This window comes from Squalius cephalus (assembly GCF_949319135.1).
Source record: "Squalius cephalus genome assembly, chromosome: 7".
In the NCBI taxonomy this organism is placed as follows: domain Eukaryota; kingdom Metazoa; phylum Chordata; class Actinopteri; order Cypriniformes; family Leuciscidae; genus Squalius; species Squalius cephalus.
Genome location: NC_137128.1, coordinates 32,226,073 through 32,247,018, shown reverse-complemented (window position 1 = coordinate 32,247,018; position 20,946 = coordinate 32,226,073). Strand labels below are relative to the sequence as shown.

General features: G+C 36.0%; 1 protein-coding gene across 6 annotated transcripts in view; it reads right to left on the bottom strand.

The window, feature by feature from the left end:
* Positions 1-20,946, bottom strand: part of astn1 (astrotactin 1) — a 234,735-nt gene that overhangs the window by 81,856 nt on the left and 131,933 nt on the right. For all 6 annotated transcript variants that reach the window (XM_079877707.1, XM_079877709.1, XM_079877711.1 and 3 more), the window contains one exon: positions 16,453-16,580. In XM_079877707.1, the coding sequence (XP_079733833.1) occupies positions 16,453-16,580 (128 nt within the window). The remainder of the gene's footprint in view (positions 1-16,452; positions 16,581-20,946) is intronic.

Genomic DNA, 20,946 nt, shown 5'->3' with positions numbered 1-20,946 from the left:
ATTCCTTTCTAAACTTGATCTGCCGTATCTTTAAAACCATAACCCTTCTGTTCTGTCTATAAAAATTAATTCCTCTTGACATTATGTATTTACTCTGCCGAATCATTATAGACCAGTGCTAACATAGCAATGATGGATTTGCCGAAATATTCATTATATTTGTAAGCTGTTGATAGGAAGATCTCATTATAAAACAAGCACAGGTTCTGGGGACAAAAGCACTGCATCATCAGCTCAAAGCCTTTTGTCTTAATGAGCGGGACATTCTCAGATTCTTAATGAGAAAGTCAGACAATGAGTGCATTTACATGTGCATTCTTACAAAGGCTACTCAATAACCTGACAAAGTGTAAGGTCATATAAACATCTGAAATGGTGTAAACCCAATTGGCACACATTTTCGCCTTTTCATGAGGCACACATGGTTTAAAACAAAATATAAAAGTAATAAAAACATGTAGGTTAGCATGCTAATCTATTAGCAATATGCTAATATGTCATGGTAATCAGTTAGCTTGCTATACGTATATATAGATGTCCATAATATTGTGCTGGCTTATTAAATTTTTTAGATTTTTATTCCATGCACATTTTATTACTTTTTAGTTTAATCAAGGATGCATCAAAAATGTATCAAAAGTAGAAAAAGTGACAGTAAAGACTTTTACATGTAAAAAACATATATATATTTCTAATAAATACTGTTCTATTAATATTTCTGTTCATCAAAGAATACTGAAAATCAGCATGTTAGAATGATTTCAGAAGAATCGTGTTAAATCATGTGTTATTTAAAATAATGGGGAGCATAACTATATATCATAACATAAATCTCTCTCTCTCTCTCTCTCTCTCTCTCTCTCTCTCTCTAACACCGATATATATTAGCATCCAACCTGGAAAAAAAAAGTCTTAATTTGAGTTATCAATTATTTATAATAAGCTTCTTTTTCATAATTATTTGTGTATTGTACATGTAAACACATGAAATTGACTCACTTACACAGCTGAACAAAGAGCCCAATTCGTTTGGAGCATAACACCTCAAAATCCACATGCTCCCCTGCTCTCTGGGGCAGACGGCTTTCTGACACAGAGCACAAATGTGATGAATAAGCCTCTAAATGCGCTTCTCTTGCACTATCCTCACCTTGTGCAGTTTCCACTTAAAACTATCTAAAAGAGAAACCATGCGTGCCCCTGTAGAGTGTGGCAGTGTCAGTGCGGCGCACGTCAGAGTTTGGATAAATAATAACAAGCGTCAAACGCACAACCCCTCTTTTCTTTTTACTCTGCTAAAACCCTCGGCTTCAGAGGGCCATGTCTCATTTTTACCCCATGGGCGCCTTGCTCTCATTGTCTGACAGAATGATTAATATGACTGAACTTCACATAACAAACACAAGTTCAGAGGCTGTAGTCATCTTTGCCATTCTGCCGCGTGCCTTTGGGTGGTGGCATCATTAGCGAGGAATGATCAGGCATGTAGGCAGACAATTAAGGCCCACACTACCATTTGAATATGAAAGTGAGCACAAAAAACAAGCCTTAAATAAATACATACTAGTATACATTTGTTTACAAGGTTGAACAAATGTACACACTCATATGCACACTGTCAGACATATATCAAAGGGACAAGACAAGAGAAAATCTTAATATCAAATTGTTCGCTCTCTACACTAAACAGTGGGGTGACAGCCCATAACTCATGATGGCGTGGGAGAATGTAGTGAATCAACCTACATTAAGTTACAGAAACAAGTCATTTTTAAGTAAGCTCAGATAACTTATTTTTTCCCTCCATTTTTTAGTGTTGGAAACACATACAGGACCAACAGCATATTTCTTCAACAGCATATATTCCCCATTTTTTAGTGTTGGAAACACATACAGGGCCAACAACATATTGGCAGTCAGCTGTTTGCAATGAACAAATACAATAAAATTGAAATAGCTAAACACAAACATTTTTCAAGTGGTTTCCCCAAATTCATCTGAAAATGCAACTTTTAATGACTTCTGCAGTCTCAAAATTATTCAACCCCCTGAATATAATCCCTCACAACAGATACAAATCTGCAAAACAGGTGTTGTTTCTGTGACTACAAAAGAACTGCAGTAAGACTTGGTGGCAACCGACAATGAGGTTTCAGCTTGCACAGTAAGGTGCGTACAAAACGCAGATGGTTTCAATGCCAGAACTCCATGAATACACAACTAATGACCCAAAACTGCAAGAAAAGTCAACTCCAATTTGCTCAAAATCATATAAATAAGCCACAGAAGTTTTGGGATTCTGTTCAGTGGAGCGATGAAACTTTTGGCCCTATGGATCAGCAGTATGCCAGGAGGAAGATGAATAAAGCATTTGCTGAAAAGAAAACTTTGTCTACAGTTAAGCATGGTGGTGACTTGGTGATGCTCTGTGGCTGCTTTGCATCCTCTGGCACTGGAAACCTGCAGCGTGTGGAAGGCAAAATGGATTCATTGAAGTATCAGGAAATCCTAGGAGAAAACGTCATGCTGTCAAGAGGACAATGATCCCAAGAATACCTCAAATTCCACATAGGCTTGATTGCAGAAGAAGTCCTGGAAGATTCTACAGTGGCCTTCACAGTCACCTGACCTGAACCCCATAGAAAATCTCTGGAGGGATTTGAAGAAAGTGGTTGCAGCATGTAAACCCAAGAATATGGTGTGTTCTACTGAAGATACTTCCAAGAAGGGGTTGATTTATTTTGAGACTGAATAAATCATTCAAGGTTGCATCTTTAGTTGAATTTTGGAAAACCACTTGAAACATTTGTTGTGTTGAGATATTTCAATTACTTTTGATTGATTTGTTCATTGCAATGCAAACAGCTGAAAGTCTGTAAATTTTGCCAATAAACCTGATTTGCAATGGGGGCTGGATAATTTTGATTAAACTGTATATACAGTTGGTACTCAATAGGGTGGTCCTTATTTTTAAAGTATCCAATTGTCGTGCTCTTAACCCTTCAAATTGTTCCTTTATATAAGAAAATACAGCATGCCAATTTTTATGGCAGTAACATAATAATTACTGGTAGCTCAATAGCTTTAAACTCTCTGAGATTTTGATGATTTTCGTAAAAACAGATCATTTGATTTGGTATTGTACCTGGCTAGTAAAATTCCAAAAAAATCTCCATAAAATCATCTAATGCACCATATATTCCTAAATATGTATTTTAGATACATATCTCAGTTTACTTATTGTAGAAACTAAATCCAAATTAATCCATCCATGACACGGTTTATTAGATTTACCTTTCCTGGTGGAATCAATACATATTTCTATTGATGATCACCTTTGGTTATTGTTTGGGTTTAGAGCACATTTTTTGGTTTAAAAAATGACATTACGTTCCTTGAAATTGACCCGGAACTTTGGCCGAATCAAGCAGATTATCAGGAGGCACAGGCAACCATAGATGCAATGAAAGTAGTCAATGATCACGCCGAGAGAGGAGTGGCTCTGATTCAAGAATACAGTGGCTATCTCACACACTCTGAAGAACAATTGCAGTTTCTCCTTCATGTAGTGGAAGATCACCGACGGATCTATCCAGACTGCAAAAAGTCAACACTGGCTGCTGAGCATCAGAAATGAGGGATTGTTGAAAACTTTGTGCTTTTTTGAGATTGTTGTCGTCATTGTCATGTCAGTGTTGCTCTGATTTCAATAAAATGTAGTTCATTTGCAGCAACTTTTAATATTACTTGCATATCACAATAACGCCTCACAGCTTAACATAGGCAATCTTCCACATGATTGAGTTACCTCTAAATATCATTTTTTGTCAACATTTTTGCATATTTCTAATTTTGAAGTTAAAAGGAACAGTTTAAAAGGTTAAGACACTAACATTTTGCAAAAAAAAAAAAAAATTGGACTTGATAAGGACCACCCTGGCTAGTACTCAACCTACCACCGCCATTCCCGAGTTAAACTAAATAACATTTATATAATAATTATGAACTTCAATGAAACAATATCGCAACATTTTGACAAATACATTATTTGATCTGTTATTACATTTTAATTCAGGGCGATTTACATTTAATTAGAGCAAGATTTTCACTCTTCCCTTGTCCTTTCATCATTGGGAAGCGCATTCATACACATAATAGCTAAACAAGTTTGAGTAGATCATCAATTTAACCTAAAAAACAGTTAATTGCTTAGCTGTTTCTGCAAATCATGCTGGGATAGGAAGAAGTATTTTACACTAAACTTACACGCTTCACCTTTAACACCTTCTTTGTGTAAAAAATTACAGAATCCCATTTTTCATTCAAGTCAGGCAACTCATTAAACCATGGATGTGAGAACTTCTTTTAGAACTTTCACTTTCTTTCAAATTAAAAAGACACCAAGATATCACATTTTCAGCACCACAAGTACACATGTGAAATGAAATGGCAGTTTGTTATCGTGTGCTTTCGATGATGCTGTGAGATGTAAATTTGTGAAAACGCAAGTATTTTAAAATGTTTTTGGTTATTAAAGCTCCTTAGTGACATTTAAGACATATTTTGTCTTACTGACATTTACCGAACTTTAAATTAACATACATGAAGGAAGCACACATCTGAGTGCATCCTGTAATTGAGTCAAAAAGTCATGCAAACAAATTAACACTGCAAACAATTTGGCCAACAGGACACTATCCATCAAGAGGATCTATCTATTCCAAATATAGACACTCAAGGAGAAGCGGACACTTCTTAAAATATCAAGGTGACACACTTTCCCTCTCAGCCATACTGAGGGACGTCATATCAGAATCTCCAGACATCAGAGCAGATAGCAGCCTCTGTGCTTTACTGGTCACTTGGCCATATGCTGCCATTTTAATTGAGAGGGGCTTTGGGAGAGGGACTATGTGCTCCAGAATGAATCTCTGCCACTCAGACTGATGTCAGTGATTAACAAGGGTTCGCCAAACCAGCAAGACCACAGGGAGAACGGATGTTTATCACCACCGCTGCTGTCCACATTATTACCTAGACAGGAACCTATGCACATAAGTTCCTTCTTTCATTCAACTCATTGCCCTTGTACCTCCAGATCCCCGTAGATCCCAAAATTGGGGTGTTTGCATCGGCCACAGGCATCTGAAGGGCCACCCGTGAAGGATCCAGGGCCCATGCTGTGGCACCCACTGTATTAATTATCACATCTAATGTTGTCGGCTAATTAATTGACGTTTACAGCAGGAAATGGCTCCAGCAATTCTATGCAATTAATCAGTGTCAAAGAATAAATTAAACCCCAAATGTGATTACCATTGAGGACTACGCCCAAAATTGAATTTTAATGAGGCTTCTTTTTTTCTCACTCTGTGTATGCCACTTTGAGTTCTGTTCTCAACTGAAATTATGGATTCATTCCACACTGTTGTTGAAAACATTTTAGAGGTGGATATAGTAAAACCACATAAGTTGGGTAGATGGTTCAAATAAATGTGTGTATACGTGTGTACTGTATACGCTTAATTCCATCCACAAAAAAATGCAAAAAAGATTGATTAATTAGGAGAGGCAATTAGCACTAGACAGGTTTATTTAAGTTTGTAAATTCTGTACAATGTTCATGCATAACTGGATCCAGTTTCAAAATTATAGAATACTTATCAGTGACGTTTGTTAACTGCTCAACTCTGTTTATAACACAAGCTGGTACAATAAGAGGGACAAAAATGTCACATTGCCTTAGCAACTGCACAATATATTTTTTGTCTACAAATGTGGGCATGTAATGTAAAGAAAGTCAAAAGTCAGATTGTGAAGAACGCTTTCTCAATTACAGAGAAGACATGTGGAACAGACAAAGCTGTTTCACCCTCCGATTCATTTTGAATTTGAACTGAACAATTAGAGAAGGGTATAATTTTCTTGGCGTTTGACAACTGCAGCGTTACGGTAGACAGAAATTCCACATTTGTATATTAATAAGTGACAGATGAAGCAGACTAAACAAACAACAAAACTCACACAACATGCTGTCGTTGAAATGCATAAACAATAAATAAACAAAGTGAAATAAATAACAAATAAATAGTTATTTGTTAATAAATAAACAATTATTGTTAATAAATAAACAAATAATATGACATTACATAGCAATTAAACATCCACAGCGAGACTGTGTGCTTTCTACTCGAAAGCAGAGAATTAAATATCTGTCAAAAAACTTCTGAAAAAAGACTTACCCAAGATGAAAATAGTGTCAGACATGGAAACTTAAGGGTTTTTTTTTTTTTTTTTTTGAGATTTTAAAAGTTAATGCTTAACTAGAGATAAAGTTAAAGGCGAGCTTTTAACACCTTTTTATTCTTGAATGTAGTGTGCAATGGCTTTGCAATAATCAAAATGCAGTAATGTAATTTATTTTATGTCCTATTTCTGCAATAAACTGTGGAAACAAATGCAAAGACTGGCACAAAAATGCCAAATGGCACAAAATGGACGTACATGTATGGGTGGCCTAAGCATCTCAATATTTTACTTTTTTTAGTATTACAGAATTAACAATGACTTTAAGAAAAGTATGTAAGAAATTAAGTACTGTATGTAAATAAGCCTCAATGTTTACCTAGGAGGAATACCGGAAAAACAACTTTATAGATAAACAGAGCAAAAACACAATTCATGACGGTAGAAGATTGTAAGACTACTGAGCAGCTAAGCCAGTGGTTCTCAACCTTTTTTGGGCCAGCACCCCCAATCCATTATCCATTATCTAGCTTTACTACCAGATATATTTATGGAGATGAGAAATACAAACCCGCCCCGTACAGCTGTGATCAGCTGCCGCGCACCTACATTTGAAATAACGAATTTGCTCGCGCATAAAACGCGATATGTGAACAGCTCGACTGGTTCGAGTCAGCAGTCGGCACCGTTGCAGAGTAGCACAGTACCTGCACAGTACCAAGACGCCTGCAATTTTGTTTATTTACTGCTAGAGCGCCAAAAGTTACGGACTGCAGCTTTCATTTATATATAACTAAAAAGCATGTCACTAAAAGCCAAATAACAGATTAGATTTGACTGAAAAGTGGGAATATTATTATCATAGTTTCCCAGAGAGCATAAAAGTAATCTGAAGTAGAAATTAGCCAATATATCAGTGTATATCAGTGTTAACGAAATGCAACGGTTACAAATTTGACATCAAAATTTAATTATGTGGCTTATCTCAGCCAATCAGCGAGAAGCAGCCAAAAAATACAACGGTTACAAATTTGACATTCAAAGTTGAATTAACAGCAGCTGTACCACGAACAGCCAGTCAACAAACAAGAAGCATTCTTATAAATTATTTTCAACAGAGAACATTAACAGGGAAAAAGCAGAATGATTTGTTTGAACTTTCGAATTCGAACTTTCAAAATTGATTAGAAAATTAGTGTGAGCCCTGTGCTTGATGTTTTTCTGCTAATTTATTTACTCCGGGTTGCAGAGACGTTAGTTTCAGCCGTAGTGCGCCTAAGGCATGCAAGTCCAAGCGATTGCGGTACTTAAGACTGCATATGGAAGTGACAAGAATAAACACATATGAACAATTAAATTATTATTGTATTATTAATTATTTTGAACTATCTTGAAACTATCCAAGCAGCGTTTCGCGCTCAGATGTGACAGCGGAATTAATGCATTACCAAAATGTGAGTACAGAATATATTTAAATTATCCATCAAATTGTCATTTTCTCCTTACAGGCTTGTGAGTAAACAATAATGCCTGACCAGTAAAACAAAGAAAACATTTTGGCATTAGGCACTGGCATTAGTTAATGCCTAAAAATGCAAAAGTTTTACCTTATAAATAGAATTTAGTTGAATTATTTTTTAAATTTGTCGTCGGAGTGAATGGGAACATGATTTATTGAAAATATTTGAAAATATATAAGTGGTTCTTAAGTCAATACTTTTTTAATGGCTTGTCAACTTTCCATTCCTCCGCTGCGTGTAGATTAAAAAGTTCGTCGAGACAAACTTTAAGTTGTCTTGAGAAAGCCGGACCAGATAGTTTGAAGAAGTTTGAAGAAGTGATTCTAGTCAGCGCTGGATTCTAGCCACCACCTGTCATGTGTCAGTGTTTGTTTGGACTTTCAGTTTGTGCTTTGATTGGCTCCAGTTCTCTTTTTTTCTTTTCCCACCACTCCTTTGTGTCCATGGTTACTGTCATTATCAGTTCAGTTTTGTCACCTGTTTAGTCATCACCGTCATCTGTATCACATGTGTTCTGTTAATCAGTGTTCATCTGTGTTTGTATTTAAGTTCCATCTGTTCAGTCAGTCCTTGTCCGATCGACGTCGTATTATGTGAACCCTCTGCCCATCTTCTATGTACCAGTTTGATTTATATTGTGAGTAAAAGTTTGCATTGGAACTTTTGACTCTTCTTCTTCGTCTTCTTCTGCCTGCACAACACCGTGTCACCACCGGATTGTTGTCAGCGCTAAACACATTTTTGAACACGTGAATGCTGATTCTAGTCAGTGCTTGAGTGCTGGTCTATGACTGGAAAATAATAGAGTTGTTGCAAAAGAAACGATACATAGCTTACATGTTGCATTAAACTGGCAGATTTTAGAATGTTGTAGGCAATTATTTTGCAAGTAATTACATGTTTAATCTTGTCTTGCCTGGATCTTTGGTGTAAACTCGTGAACTTTCAAAAATCCTGCTTCCAACGCCCCCCGTTGTTCTCTGAACACCCCCTGGGAGACGGTACCACCCCCGTTGAGAACCACTAAGCTAAGCTAATGTATAAAAAGATTGCTTTGCTGATGCCATGCTGGTTTGGGGACTGACTGGAAATGATCCCCTGAAGGTGTGACCTCCTCTTCCAATTCAAATTACTGACAGGTCTAATAAAGTATAGATAGCATGTGAAGTTTCCCAATGCGAAGAAAACCTCCTAAAGGAGCACCTGTCATAACAAGAATAAACATGAACCGTGTTCTGTATACTGAGGCTACATTAAACAAATACTCCAGCCTTGGAAGTCATTAGAGTTTTAAATTTATTCATTTTTACTGGGAGGTATTTTATTATGTAGTTTATTGAAACATTTACAGACTGTATTGCAATTAAGCAAATAAATCAACTCATGCTAAGCTGTTTAATGTAAGCATGCATCTCATTTACAGGAGATGTAAGTCTGAATCATTATTTATTAAATATGTGCTTTCAGCTCAAAGTACAGATGTGGTTTGGTCTCAGACTCCTGCAGGGAGTTTTCTTTTTCTGACTGGTCTTTTATGAATCAGATAGATATATGGACGGACGGACGGACGGAGAGATTCAAATTCCAATTCCAATTCATGAATAGAAAGGGAGCCAATTCTTCAACTCTGAATTGTGCACAAACACACTAGAGATGTACAAGAGATAACAGATTAAAAATAACAAGCACACAGAGTAGTAAATCACAGAATATGCAAACAAAGTTTTAAATTCACCGCAAGGTCACATATCAACTCACACTCCTTCTGCTAGACAGCAAAACTGTCCATGATAGAACTCAAGCAGAAATAACATACTGCCAAGCATTAAAAAGCACTGTAGATAGTCATCTGTTCCACTTCTTCCTGTGTAGCGACTAGAAAACCTCATGGACTGAAACTGCAAGGTGGTATTTGCACACTTGAGCGGTGATGAAAGAAGATCCAAACATGAAACAGGAAATCTCCAGCTCATCGATCCTGCCAGGCCATTCTTTGGGATTACAGGAACTCACACTGCAGAGCATCCACAAACGCCTAACTTGATTGGATCCATCCGATTAAATCTGGACCTTGTCACTTCTGTGCTGACTTCAAGAGCTGAATTCGGGAGATTGCCCAAGCACAGCTAATTCTTAAGAAGCGGTGAGAAATCCATGTGTCAGCCATTTCAGTCAACTCTCTGCAGCCTCCTTTGTGTTTGATGATCAATGGCATCTATTCATCCTTTTCTCACCGCCCAGTACCTGCCCAGCAGGCTGTAGCACCTGTGGTGTTTTTGCATCATGTAATGTGTGTTTTAAAGTGAATTCTTTTAGCATTTTCATTTCGATTGCCATGAAACTGTGCCGGCGTGTGCGCACCTTTGAAAGAATCCCCAGGCGAATTGTATGTCACAAAGACAAGTGTTGCTTAACCCGGACACCCCCACCCTCAAAGAATCTCCATCTGTGGCCATGAATGTGAGTCACCATATGCATCAGGAGGCAGAGATGATTTCCCTCCTTTCTTTCTTTCTTTCAGCAGGAAATCTGCTTAGTGCCAATGTGCTTTCTACCTGCATTCCAATTAAATCAAGATGTATTTGCCTTTCAAAGCTTCTCGGCCTTCTTCCTTTCCCATTGGAATAATTGATGGAGTCCTCCGGTCCTATGATGAATGACTTCCAACCCAGAGATGAATAGAAAGATGAATGCATTGCCCTGAGAGGGTTGGGAGGAACGGCTCCAAGAGTGCTGACATAGTGACAAATACACTGACCGTCGCACCGACTTGCCCAAATCAGCAAGGGAGGGTGGCAGAGGCCTGACAACTTCAACAACTGCTCGGGTATGTGCCACTTGCCCATACCGTACCCAATTACCTGAGCTAGTGACTAATTTAACCTCAGGTGAGTTTCAGAACTGACGCCTCGAGACAGTCGAGGGAAAAACACAGCGATGATATATTAAGGGCATGGGCGAGAAACAAAAGCTTTTCTTAAAACAGGAGTTTAAACATTTTTTACCCCACTTCTCAAATGCTGCCGCAAAGAATATTGCAACAGAGTTACAATGCGCAACAAGAAAGAAACATTTCATTTAAAACGTCACTAGCTATGTTTCCATCTAAATTGGAATATTGCATAAAACATTTGCAAAAAAAGCACCGTTTCCATCCCATGTGTTCAAGATAACAAAATTGTCACTCCCTAGGAAATTGGCAAAAAATATCTGTATTAAAATGGAAGTTGCTGCAGTTGGGGGAAGCCACTGTGGCTCTTTTTCCATACATCATAAATTACTTTCACCTCAGAGCACGCAGACGAAACGCAATAAACACTGTCATGTTATCTTGCGCCATGTTATCTTGCGTTGCGTCGCAAATTCGCAATCATGTGACAGTTCTGGGAGGTAATAATACCCAACAGACTTTGGCTCAGGCATTTCAGAATGACCAAACCAACATTTGAGATGGTCTGCAATGAAATTGGTCCGCTGGTTAGTCCAGTTATCCAATCACATCCTTGGTGATGCAAGGTTTGTTGAGCATCCAGGGATTTATTCAGTAAATGTGTTTCCATTGTAGTTTATGTGCATGTCTTTGAATCGAAAAAAAAAAAAAAAAAAAAAATTATCCACCTCAATTGACTACATACATTTTTTATGCACATTTTAAAAAATGATCTCATTAAACAAAAATCTGATGGAAACACAGCTACTGTTAGACTAGGTACAAAAAAAGAGATACATGAAGTCCTGTGATTTCATACATATATTACTACTTTTGAATGATAGTGTGTATTAACCAATCAGAAACATTCGTTTGCAAATGTTTAAGACAACTGTTTTCATATCATTAGCACAGTAGAACTTAAAAGAATAGTTCACCCAAAGATTAAAAATCTGTCATTTTTTACTCATCCTCATGTCATTTCAATCTGGTATGACTTTCCTTGAAACATTCTCCAAAATATCTTCTTTTGTGTTCCCCAGAATAAAGAGTCACACAGGTTTGAAACAACTTTATGCTACCATGCCTTATTCTGTCCTTCTTTTCAATTCCCATTCACTATATATTTAAATTTACTGTAACAGTCTCATGAAGTAAAAAAACAATCACGTATGACAACAAAAAGAGTTTTACTTGACTTGAATGAATGGTGGTGATGGTGAGAGGACTCGAGATGTGCACTCCGAAGAGCTTTCTATGGTTGTAATTAAAAGTCTTAATGACACACACGTGTCTAATATGACTAATGAATCGTGTATTAGGCATAATTTGCAGTTCTTGCAATAGAGGATCTTAGAGAGCATCAGGTGCAGGGGGGATGAGTGTGAAAGGTTGGAGTGCTTCATACTGAACCACCTGCTTCATATGCCTCCCTTCCAGGCCTGCAGCACATCACACGGTAATAGATAAATAACCTCAAGCATGACTGACAGAGGATGACTCTTCCAGATTACCCATTTTAATCTTTCAGCAAGAATCCAATGTGACCTCTCATAAGTCTCACCTGATGCCATGACCACTAGGTCTGAAGACCAGCTATGTCAACCATTGTTTCTTTGAGCGAAAGCACCTGCACCCTCCAGTAGCTCAGGCAATATTACAGACCCACACCAAACCATTTCATACACTTATGACCTTTAGCCTGGATTAAAAATTGGAGTTGAATGGTGGTTGGGGAATCAAGTTGGCCATAATAAAATTGCTGTAAAATGTGATAAATGCCAGCCATTTCTTGTTTAATTTTAGCACAGATCAAAACTAGATGTGCTACTCTAGGACTAGCAGTTTAAAGTGTTCATTTACTCCAATTAAAAAATGTGTTTAAAAAATAATACATTTATTCACGCTGCCTACTCTGCAAAAATGTAAAAAAATAAATATTTTTTTTTTTGTCATTTTTCCATTAAACATCCTTCAATCAAGATAAATTTACTTGAGAAGGAAAGTTTTGTCAGATAGTAAGACTTATACATACTTAATTAAGACAATACATACTTTCATATTAAGTAACAGTTATTAAGTTAAAGGGACTATGTGTAGCTTTTTAGGTATTTTATTATCTAAAATCAATATTTTTATTAATAAATATGCCCTCAATGGTGTACAAATACCTATGCCAATGATCAGACTAATCCTCGTAAACGAAGAATTTATTATCTTTATATACATAGGACGGGTAGGTCCTCGGAGGCTTCCATGTAGTTCCGCCATCTTGAAAAACTATAATAGCAGAGAGGGACAAAAAGTACTAGGCCAACGTGTTTCCACAACGCGTTTTCGTTCAGAACCAGCGTCACGTGACTGAAACCAGCAGAAGCGGAGGCGCAGAGCAGTGAGAGGCGCTTGTCACTGCACAGGCAAGTTTAAAAGGATGCACTGCACGGTTATTTATACATCGTTCATTCATACATATGCTGAGTCACAGGATGAGTCCTCGTTGTCGAAAAAGTCCAAAATAGACCGTAAAAGGAAACGTGACCGGAGATTACAAAAACAAGGGTTAATGTCGGGATAGCTAATGCAGGAGAAAGCTTTCAAAAGAGACCCTGAATTTGCCTGCTTTCTTCTCAACAGGTAAGTCAATGTTACGGTCTTAATTACAAGCTTTTTTTTCATTGCTTGGTTGTGTACTTTATTATATAGACAGTAGAACATTTATAGTTAAAAGTTAAACAGGCTCTTTGATGAATAGCAGCTATTGAGTAAAGTAAGGTTAGAGAAGGCTCTGATGATGATGATATGCACTTCAAAAAATATAACGAGTAAAGAAGGCATTACTACTAATTACCATAGTTAATGTTTTTCACAGTCAGTAATTCATACTGTAACATTCTTTTTTTCGTTGTTTCAAGTTTCAGTTTGTTTTAAATAACAAACCTTTTCACCCGAAGAAAAACTCGAAGTGCTATTATAAGACATCCTGTCATAGCTTTTTGGTACATAACGGCTACCGTAGATGCAACGCGCATTTGAAAAAGTGAGGTGCTGGAGAGCATTATTCGTTTGAATGCAAAATACAATTTCACCACTAGATGGGAGAAATTCCTACTTAATGTCCCTTTAAGTTAACTTATTAAGTCTTCTTTGTTACGTTATTTTAAGAAGTTAATAAAAAAAGTTACTTTTTGCACAAGCAACATTTCAGAGCAATGAAAGTTTGAAGTACTACTGAAAAATAAGCTGGCCAAAACACTGTCTGCCTAAACTCAGCTGATAATCAATAGCAAATGGATTTTTGTGGACTATAGGCCACTGACAGGCTTGTTCAATAAAAAAGAAACATACATATTATTGATTACTGTCACGGTTTGGTTTGGTTTTGTTTCTTGTTCTTGTTTCATGTCTGTCATGTGATCCCCTGTTATACTCATGTGATCCTGCCATGTGTTCACAATGTGAATGTGTCATGTTGTCATTGCATTATTGTCTTGATTGTTCACTGGTGTCACTTGTCTAGTCATTAGTCTCTAGTCATAATAGTATTTAAGCCCTCATGTTTGCCATGTGTTTTGTCAAGTATTGTTTCACTGTAACCATTATTGGTAAGCTTCATGTCCATGTTACTGTTTTTGTTTTGAGTGCCATGCCATGCCATGCTATGCCATGCCTTTGTTTTATGTTTGATCTTGATTTGGATATTAAATAAATACTGCACTTCAAACAGGTTCTTCAAACTTGCCATCAGTGGGCTTACTTCCAACTACTCACTATGTCACTTTTAATAATGTCTATTCCGTGCTTTACTGTTTTTGAATTATCATTTGTAAGCTTTTCTCATCAAGTGCTGATACTTGCAATTTGCATTTTTAATCAGAATATTATGTAATTCCTTTTTTTTTTTATTTGATTGAAAAAAAAAAAAAAAAAATCTAATAACAAGTCTAATATATGCCAGGAACATCTAAAGTAGAAAATCAGTCTAGATTTCAACCATGCATAAAGTATAGAATGCATCAGATCTAATCAGGAACTTATGACAAGATATACAAGAAAAGATACATGCTGAAACTGGCAACAGCAGCCAGATGAAGAAAAAAATAAACAAGCACATAAGATTTGTATTTTGTTTGGCCTTTCCTGCTGTTAATTTTACATCAGACCTTAAGGACTATAATCCTTCATTCTTTGGCAGTCTGATTTGAGTGGCCAAAGCGAGAGGGAAAAAGTATGATGAAAGATGCAGCATTCTGAAGCCTCATTTGACATGACAGGATTTCACCTCTCCCCCTTTTCTTTCTCATTAACAGGAGCATAAAAGTTGACCCCCCCACAGTATTTAGGGTAGGGAGCTGCCACGCAGAATACATGTACTGCACTGAGCTCCAGAAATGAGTCAGATTGGTCAGCTAATGAGTCCTGACAGAGGCAGCAGCATCCAGAAGCCCCTGAGAAAATGATTTTGTTAATACCCTCTCCATTTTTATGCCTCTTCATCATCCACTTGATCTGGCAGAAGATAATGCGAAACCAGTCAACTGTTTGCAAGAACTTATAACATATGCACACAAACACAAACAAACATTGAAGATTAATGTGAAGCGTCTTCATCTGAAATGAGAGGATCGATTTTTGAATAATTTTTCTTTCTTAATAAACAATTAAGCATTAACGTACGAGAGGCTGTGCTGTATTCTGAAGTGCCTCTATATCAGCGAAGCCTGGACCCAAACTACAGTATCTGTTTTATTAAATGTGTTTTAACATTATAAATGCTGAATGGCTTTGTTGTGATCATGCTAAGCAGGCAATCCAAGTGAAGAGTGTTACTATTATGGATTTATAAGGTCAAGGGCGAGATTAAGAGGCTTATTTAATCAAGACAAACATTTATAATCTCTAAGACTAATATAATTGTTTCAAAGCTTTGTCAACACTTGGGGAAAGTGGCAAAAATTACAATTTGTTTATATAGTTAATATTGTCATATACAATGAGATTAAAAACATTACTTTTGTTTTAAATAAAAAAGAATCAGTGGGAGTAACAATGTATTTTATCCAGTATTACTCAATTTATGTCTTTCTCACACTGAAGAAAAAATATTTTATCAAATTTTCATATACATATAAAATATTTCTATTTGTGCTCAAAGGTGCCCTCTTTTTTCATTCTTGTTAATCTTTTAATAAAATTTCCAACCAAATTTCAAACAAATGCAAAATCAACAATAGAATAACCAATCCTCACATCACGACTTATTATGACATAACCAAACACAACCAATACCAAACATGGGCCCAATTTGGAAAACATCCCAAAATGCTTAGATGAGAAAAGAACACTAACATCTAAAATAAAATAAAAAATGCAACATATATTCTGCATTCTGTTAAATAAATATGTAGATATCCCAATAGAACACAACACCAAGCTTTTTCATGTCATTGACTGATGAGATAAAGCCTTTTAGCCAGTTTCATGCGGTGACCTCGGTGAAGGACTTATAATATTTATAATAAGAAATTGCCACTCAGCTTATGTAATACTGCTAGACACCATCAAACAACACAATGCTCCTCAAATGAACAAGGTAACAGATTACACATTTCATCCTTTTGAACCTCAAAACAATAATATAGGGCTGTCAATACATTAAGAAAATGACTTGATTAGGCAATCAAATTAATCACGAAAGACTACAAGCTGATGTAGTCACCGAGGTGTTGAGTGATTGATCATAAATGTACAAGTTCTTACCAGTGAGGTACTCTGGATCAGGCACTGGATCAGACAGCTCCTCATGACACTGGGATTCAGTCGGCACAGACGCCACCACCATGCCATCCGGGAGCTGCTGCTCGATGCCACGGGCAAAGTTTTTTTGCCTAGATAGCAGAAGATAAAGGAGAAAATCCACTCAAAACACAGTTCATTGTAGGGTCATCTGTCAATTACATAAAGCATACATTTAAGCCCATTACATTTTTATTTATTTACAGTTTACACATATTTTACTAAATAATATAAAAATGACCTGCAAATTGCTAGGTGGTGGGCAATTTGATAAATAAAATGAAACCATTTGAATGATAATGCTAAGTGAAAGCGAAAAAAAAAAAAGAAAATCTTGTAAAATATGGATAATGTGCTCTAAAATAAACAGTAAACATTAACATATGAGCTTGTCATGAACTATGCTCACAGAAAAAACAAAACAATAAAAAAAACATTTTCCTATAGATTTTGCTGCAATGATGTGCCAGTTACTGTATGTCAGACTAAATAAACATAAGTGACCCTGGACCACAAAAACAGTCACATGGGTCAATTTTTTTTTGAAAATCTGGAAAAGCTGAATAAAAACGCTTTCCATTGATGTATGGTTTGTTAGGATAGGACAATATTTGGCCGAGATACAACTATTTGAAAATCTGAGGGTGCAAAAAAATCAAAACATTGAGAAAATTAAAGTTGTCCATTTATGTTCGCGATTGTGCTGCATTCACTCACAAAAACAAATGTTTTATATATTTACGGTAGGAAATTTACAAAATATCTTCATGGAACATGATCTTTACTTAACATCCTAATGATTTTTGGCATAAAAGCAAAATCTACAATTTTGACCCATACAATGTATTGTTGGCTACTTGTGACTGGTGCTACGTGTGACTTGTTTTATGATCCAGGGTCACATAAATGGAGGATGAAGGAGTAAATAAAGTCATAGGATAGGATACATTTAAAATGGTGTTAAAAGTTTTGTTATGTATATAATATGACATAAATATTGTGGTGAAAATTTGAAAGGAGATAGAGTAGCTGTAAGAGAACAAGAAAAAAGCAAACCGAACAAAGCAGTGCACAAAGCAATGACTGCATATCTAAATGAGATCTGCTGAAGTGCTCTAGACTTGAGGAAAGAGTAAGAAAATACAGTTTAAATTTAAACAAGAATATAGAGATAAAAAAGTGAGAAGATGTGTTAAAGTAGATATAGTTTGGTTTCAAAGCAATGTGAGAAAATAAGTATGCATTGGAAAGAAGGCCTGATGGGAAGGGATAAACTCATAACAGCAAAAGATGCAAAAACTCACAAACTCTACATTTATAGAAGGTCTGACTCAATATCGCTCCATGTATCTTAAGTTAGATCAAGGTTACATTATTCTGGGAATGAGTATATACATGTGTGGAAACTGAACAATGCGATATAAAAAATGTGTGTCAAAGAAAAGTACAAATAAAAGGAGGAAAGAAGAATATAGAATAGACAATTTCCTTTTCAATGCAAAATAAGCACCCAGAAAGCACACAAGGGAAATATGCAGAATGCAACAAGATTCTAGAGCGCTGTTTACAAGAGCATCTCGTAAATGAGCGAGCATCCAGGAAATTGTACAAGGCAACATTATGCAATCGAAATCTCTTTTTGAGCATTACTGTCATATCCGATTTAAAAGTGGACTTGGATGAGAGAATTATATTATCTCTGAATACACAGAGCACTGTATAAACAATTGGACATTAACAGGGAAAAAAGCCAGAGGCTTACAATATTATGCTTTATGTTAATACAGGAATGAAAAGTAGCTGAAAGTAGAACGCTCTGTCATTTATGTTCGACAAACAGTCATATATGCCTACTGTGCAAAATACCCCCGCTTCCTGGATGATTTAAAACGTCCTGCTTTTAATAAAGTAAATAGTCATTTCCTTGGCTTAATAATAACAATATCCTATAATATTTGTAACCCAGAACATGATCAGATTCCACAGATGTACTGTATATGCAACTGGAGGTTTTCTAGGCCAAATTAAATCTGGCATAAACCTCAAAAACTATTCACAAATACATCCTCTTGGGTGCACATTCTGCAGAAATTTCTCTGAACATCAGGGGATTTCCTCCCCACATCTAATAAAAATGTAAAAAAGTTGTTTCTCTTGTCAAACTTGAAACTCACGCTTCAATAGATACTCGCATATTGAAATATTAATAGCTCTGCGTTATTGCTTGTCAAAGTCACATCTGAAAAAAGGTTCAGTTCCCCACAGAGTCGTGCAGCTAAATAGAAATGTGCAATAAACTTAGGGGCCAGTAATTTTAATGAAAATGATACATACGGTTCTTAAGTTTCTGAAATTAATACCGGGTAACATTTATGACTACAACCCCTGTGAATTTAAATGTCTGTAAATGTTGGTGCATAATAATAAAAATAATAAAAGCAATATAAATTATAAAGGCTACTACCAAATGTAATAGCTTACCACAATTTTCTCTATATTTTAGATTACAAAATTACCTAAAATTATTACAGTAAGCAAATTACAAAAATGTTAACAGATACTTGCATGATGAATGCCTGTTACTTTCCCTATACTGCATACAGAAAAGTCTCCTGAGAAAACACAATGTAAATTCATTAATCATATGGGTTGATATACAGGAGGGAGATTTCAGTAATAATATCTAGCAGCACGCAATTATAGACAGAATATGCAAGTTTTATGAGATGCATGGGCATTGCAGGTGGGATTAGAATGGTAACAAGTGAATAATATAAATAATTCAAAATGACAATAGAACAATTCTGCATGTAAAAATAGGTGAACTGTTGCTGTCCAGCAACAGCTGATGGCAGATTATCATAATAGAGTACAATAATGACAGAATACAATGGAAAGTCTTGAAAAGCCATCTAAATACAAAATGGCAGACTCAGAAAGTTAACACGCTAAAATTGCTGGAGAATGAGAAATAAACTTTTGCAGCAAATACATTTAGTTTTCTTTTGATTTAAGTAACTTAAAACTAAAGGGTCGGAAATGAAGTTATTCAATTCCAGGCAAGATAACGAGATATCAGCTGTCAATTAATATTGTTAAGAGAATATTTCATGCATTATTAATCATAATATGCGAGGCTGAATCTATTCATCTAGAATTGCAGAATTGTGAGCTAGTAGTTTTAGCTTGTTTAAACTTGTACCTTGTAAACCACTAAACAGAACTGCAAAAATAATACCTGCTGTCAAAGAGGTTTTCACACCCCAAACCTGCCAATGGTCAGTCAAACAGATAGTCCCACCTAAAACACACGCCATTGGTTGTTTTGAAAGCCCCACAAAGACACAAATTATATCCACTTTTCTGGATAATAATATTTTTTATAAAATTATAAGTATAAAAATAATACACATTTTATCTTTCGCATTTTTAATTAATAGTGCAAATATCACAGCATATTGTAAACTGGAAATCAACATTCCTTTTCTATTTTCTAATTATAATGAAAAGTTATAAGAGCATTTGAAAAGATGAGCCATATGAAAACACCTTAGACATCAAGCTTTTAAAAAAATTATCCGACTCCTCATGGCCCGAGTGTGATGTTTTAATTTAGTGCTGGGAGAAAGGTAGCACTTTGAGTTTCTTGCTGTGGATAGAAACACCCAACTGAGAGATTTTAAGAGAGGTAGTCCTAATCATGATTCTGCAAACCCTTAATGAGAACAAAGGGCAGTAAAAAATTCATTAAAACCAGCTCAAATCACGCTGTGAAGGAACAGAAGTGAAACTGGTTAAAGCTGGAACCCAAAGGAGAGGGAAAGTAATTAGGAAAGGGCACATGTTTTTAGGTGGAAAGTCTCATGATGATAAGACAAAGATCGAAATGAAATCCTGGCAATGCACACAAGATATGGGAGTGGAAGTAGGCATAGGTACATTGTTTGGAATGCCCTATAAAAGTGTGTATAGTATTTAATTAAGATGTCAACAAAATATTTGCATACTTTACTTAATTTCCTAGCACTCTGATCTACAAAAGCTATGGTACACAGATATGGCGCTGCCATAAAAAAAAAAAAATACATAGAAATAAATAAATAAATAAAACGGACTTACTGCTGCTCAAAAAGCTAGAGTTTTGTCAGCGGTACCATAGGGACGTTCTGGATAAAGACAGTAGCACAGCCTCAAGCACAACATCCAGTGTGTAATCTGCACTCAGTGTACCGTATTTGAAGAATGCACTGTGTAAATGCCTATGTGTGTGTGCAAACTTCAACAATGTGCAGTAAAGGTTGGATTGTCAGTATTTGTATCCCTTTCCCTCTCTCTCTTTCTATGAAGATGTTTATCTTCATAGAAAGATCTATCTATCTATCTATCTATCTATCTATCTATCTATCTATCTATCTATCTATCTATCTATCTATCTATCTATCTATCTATCTATCTATC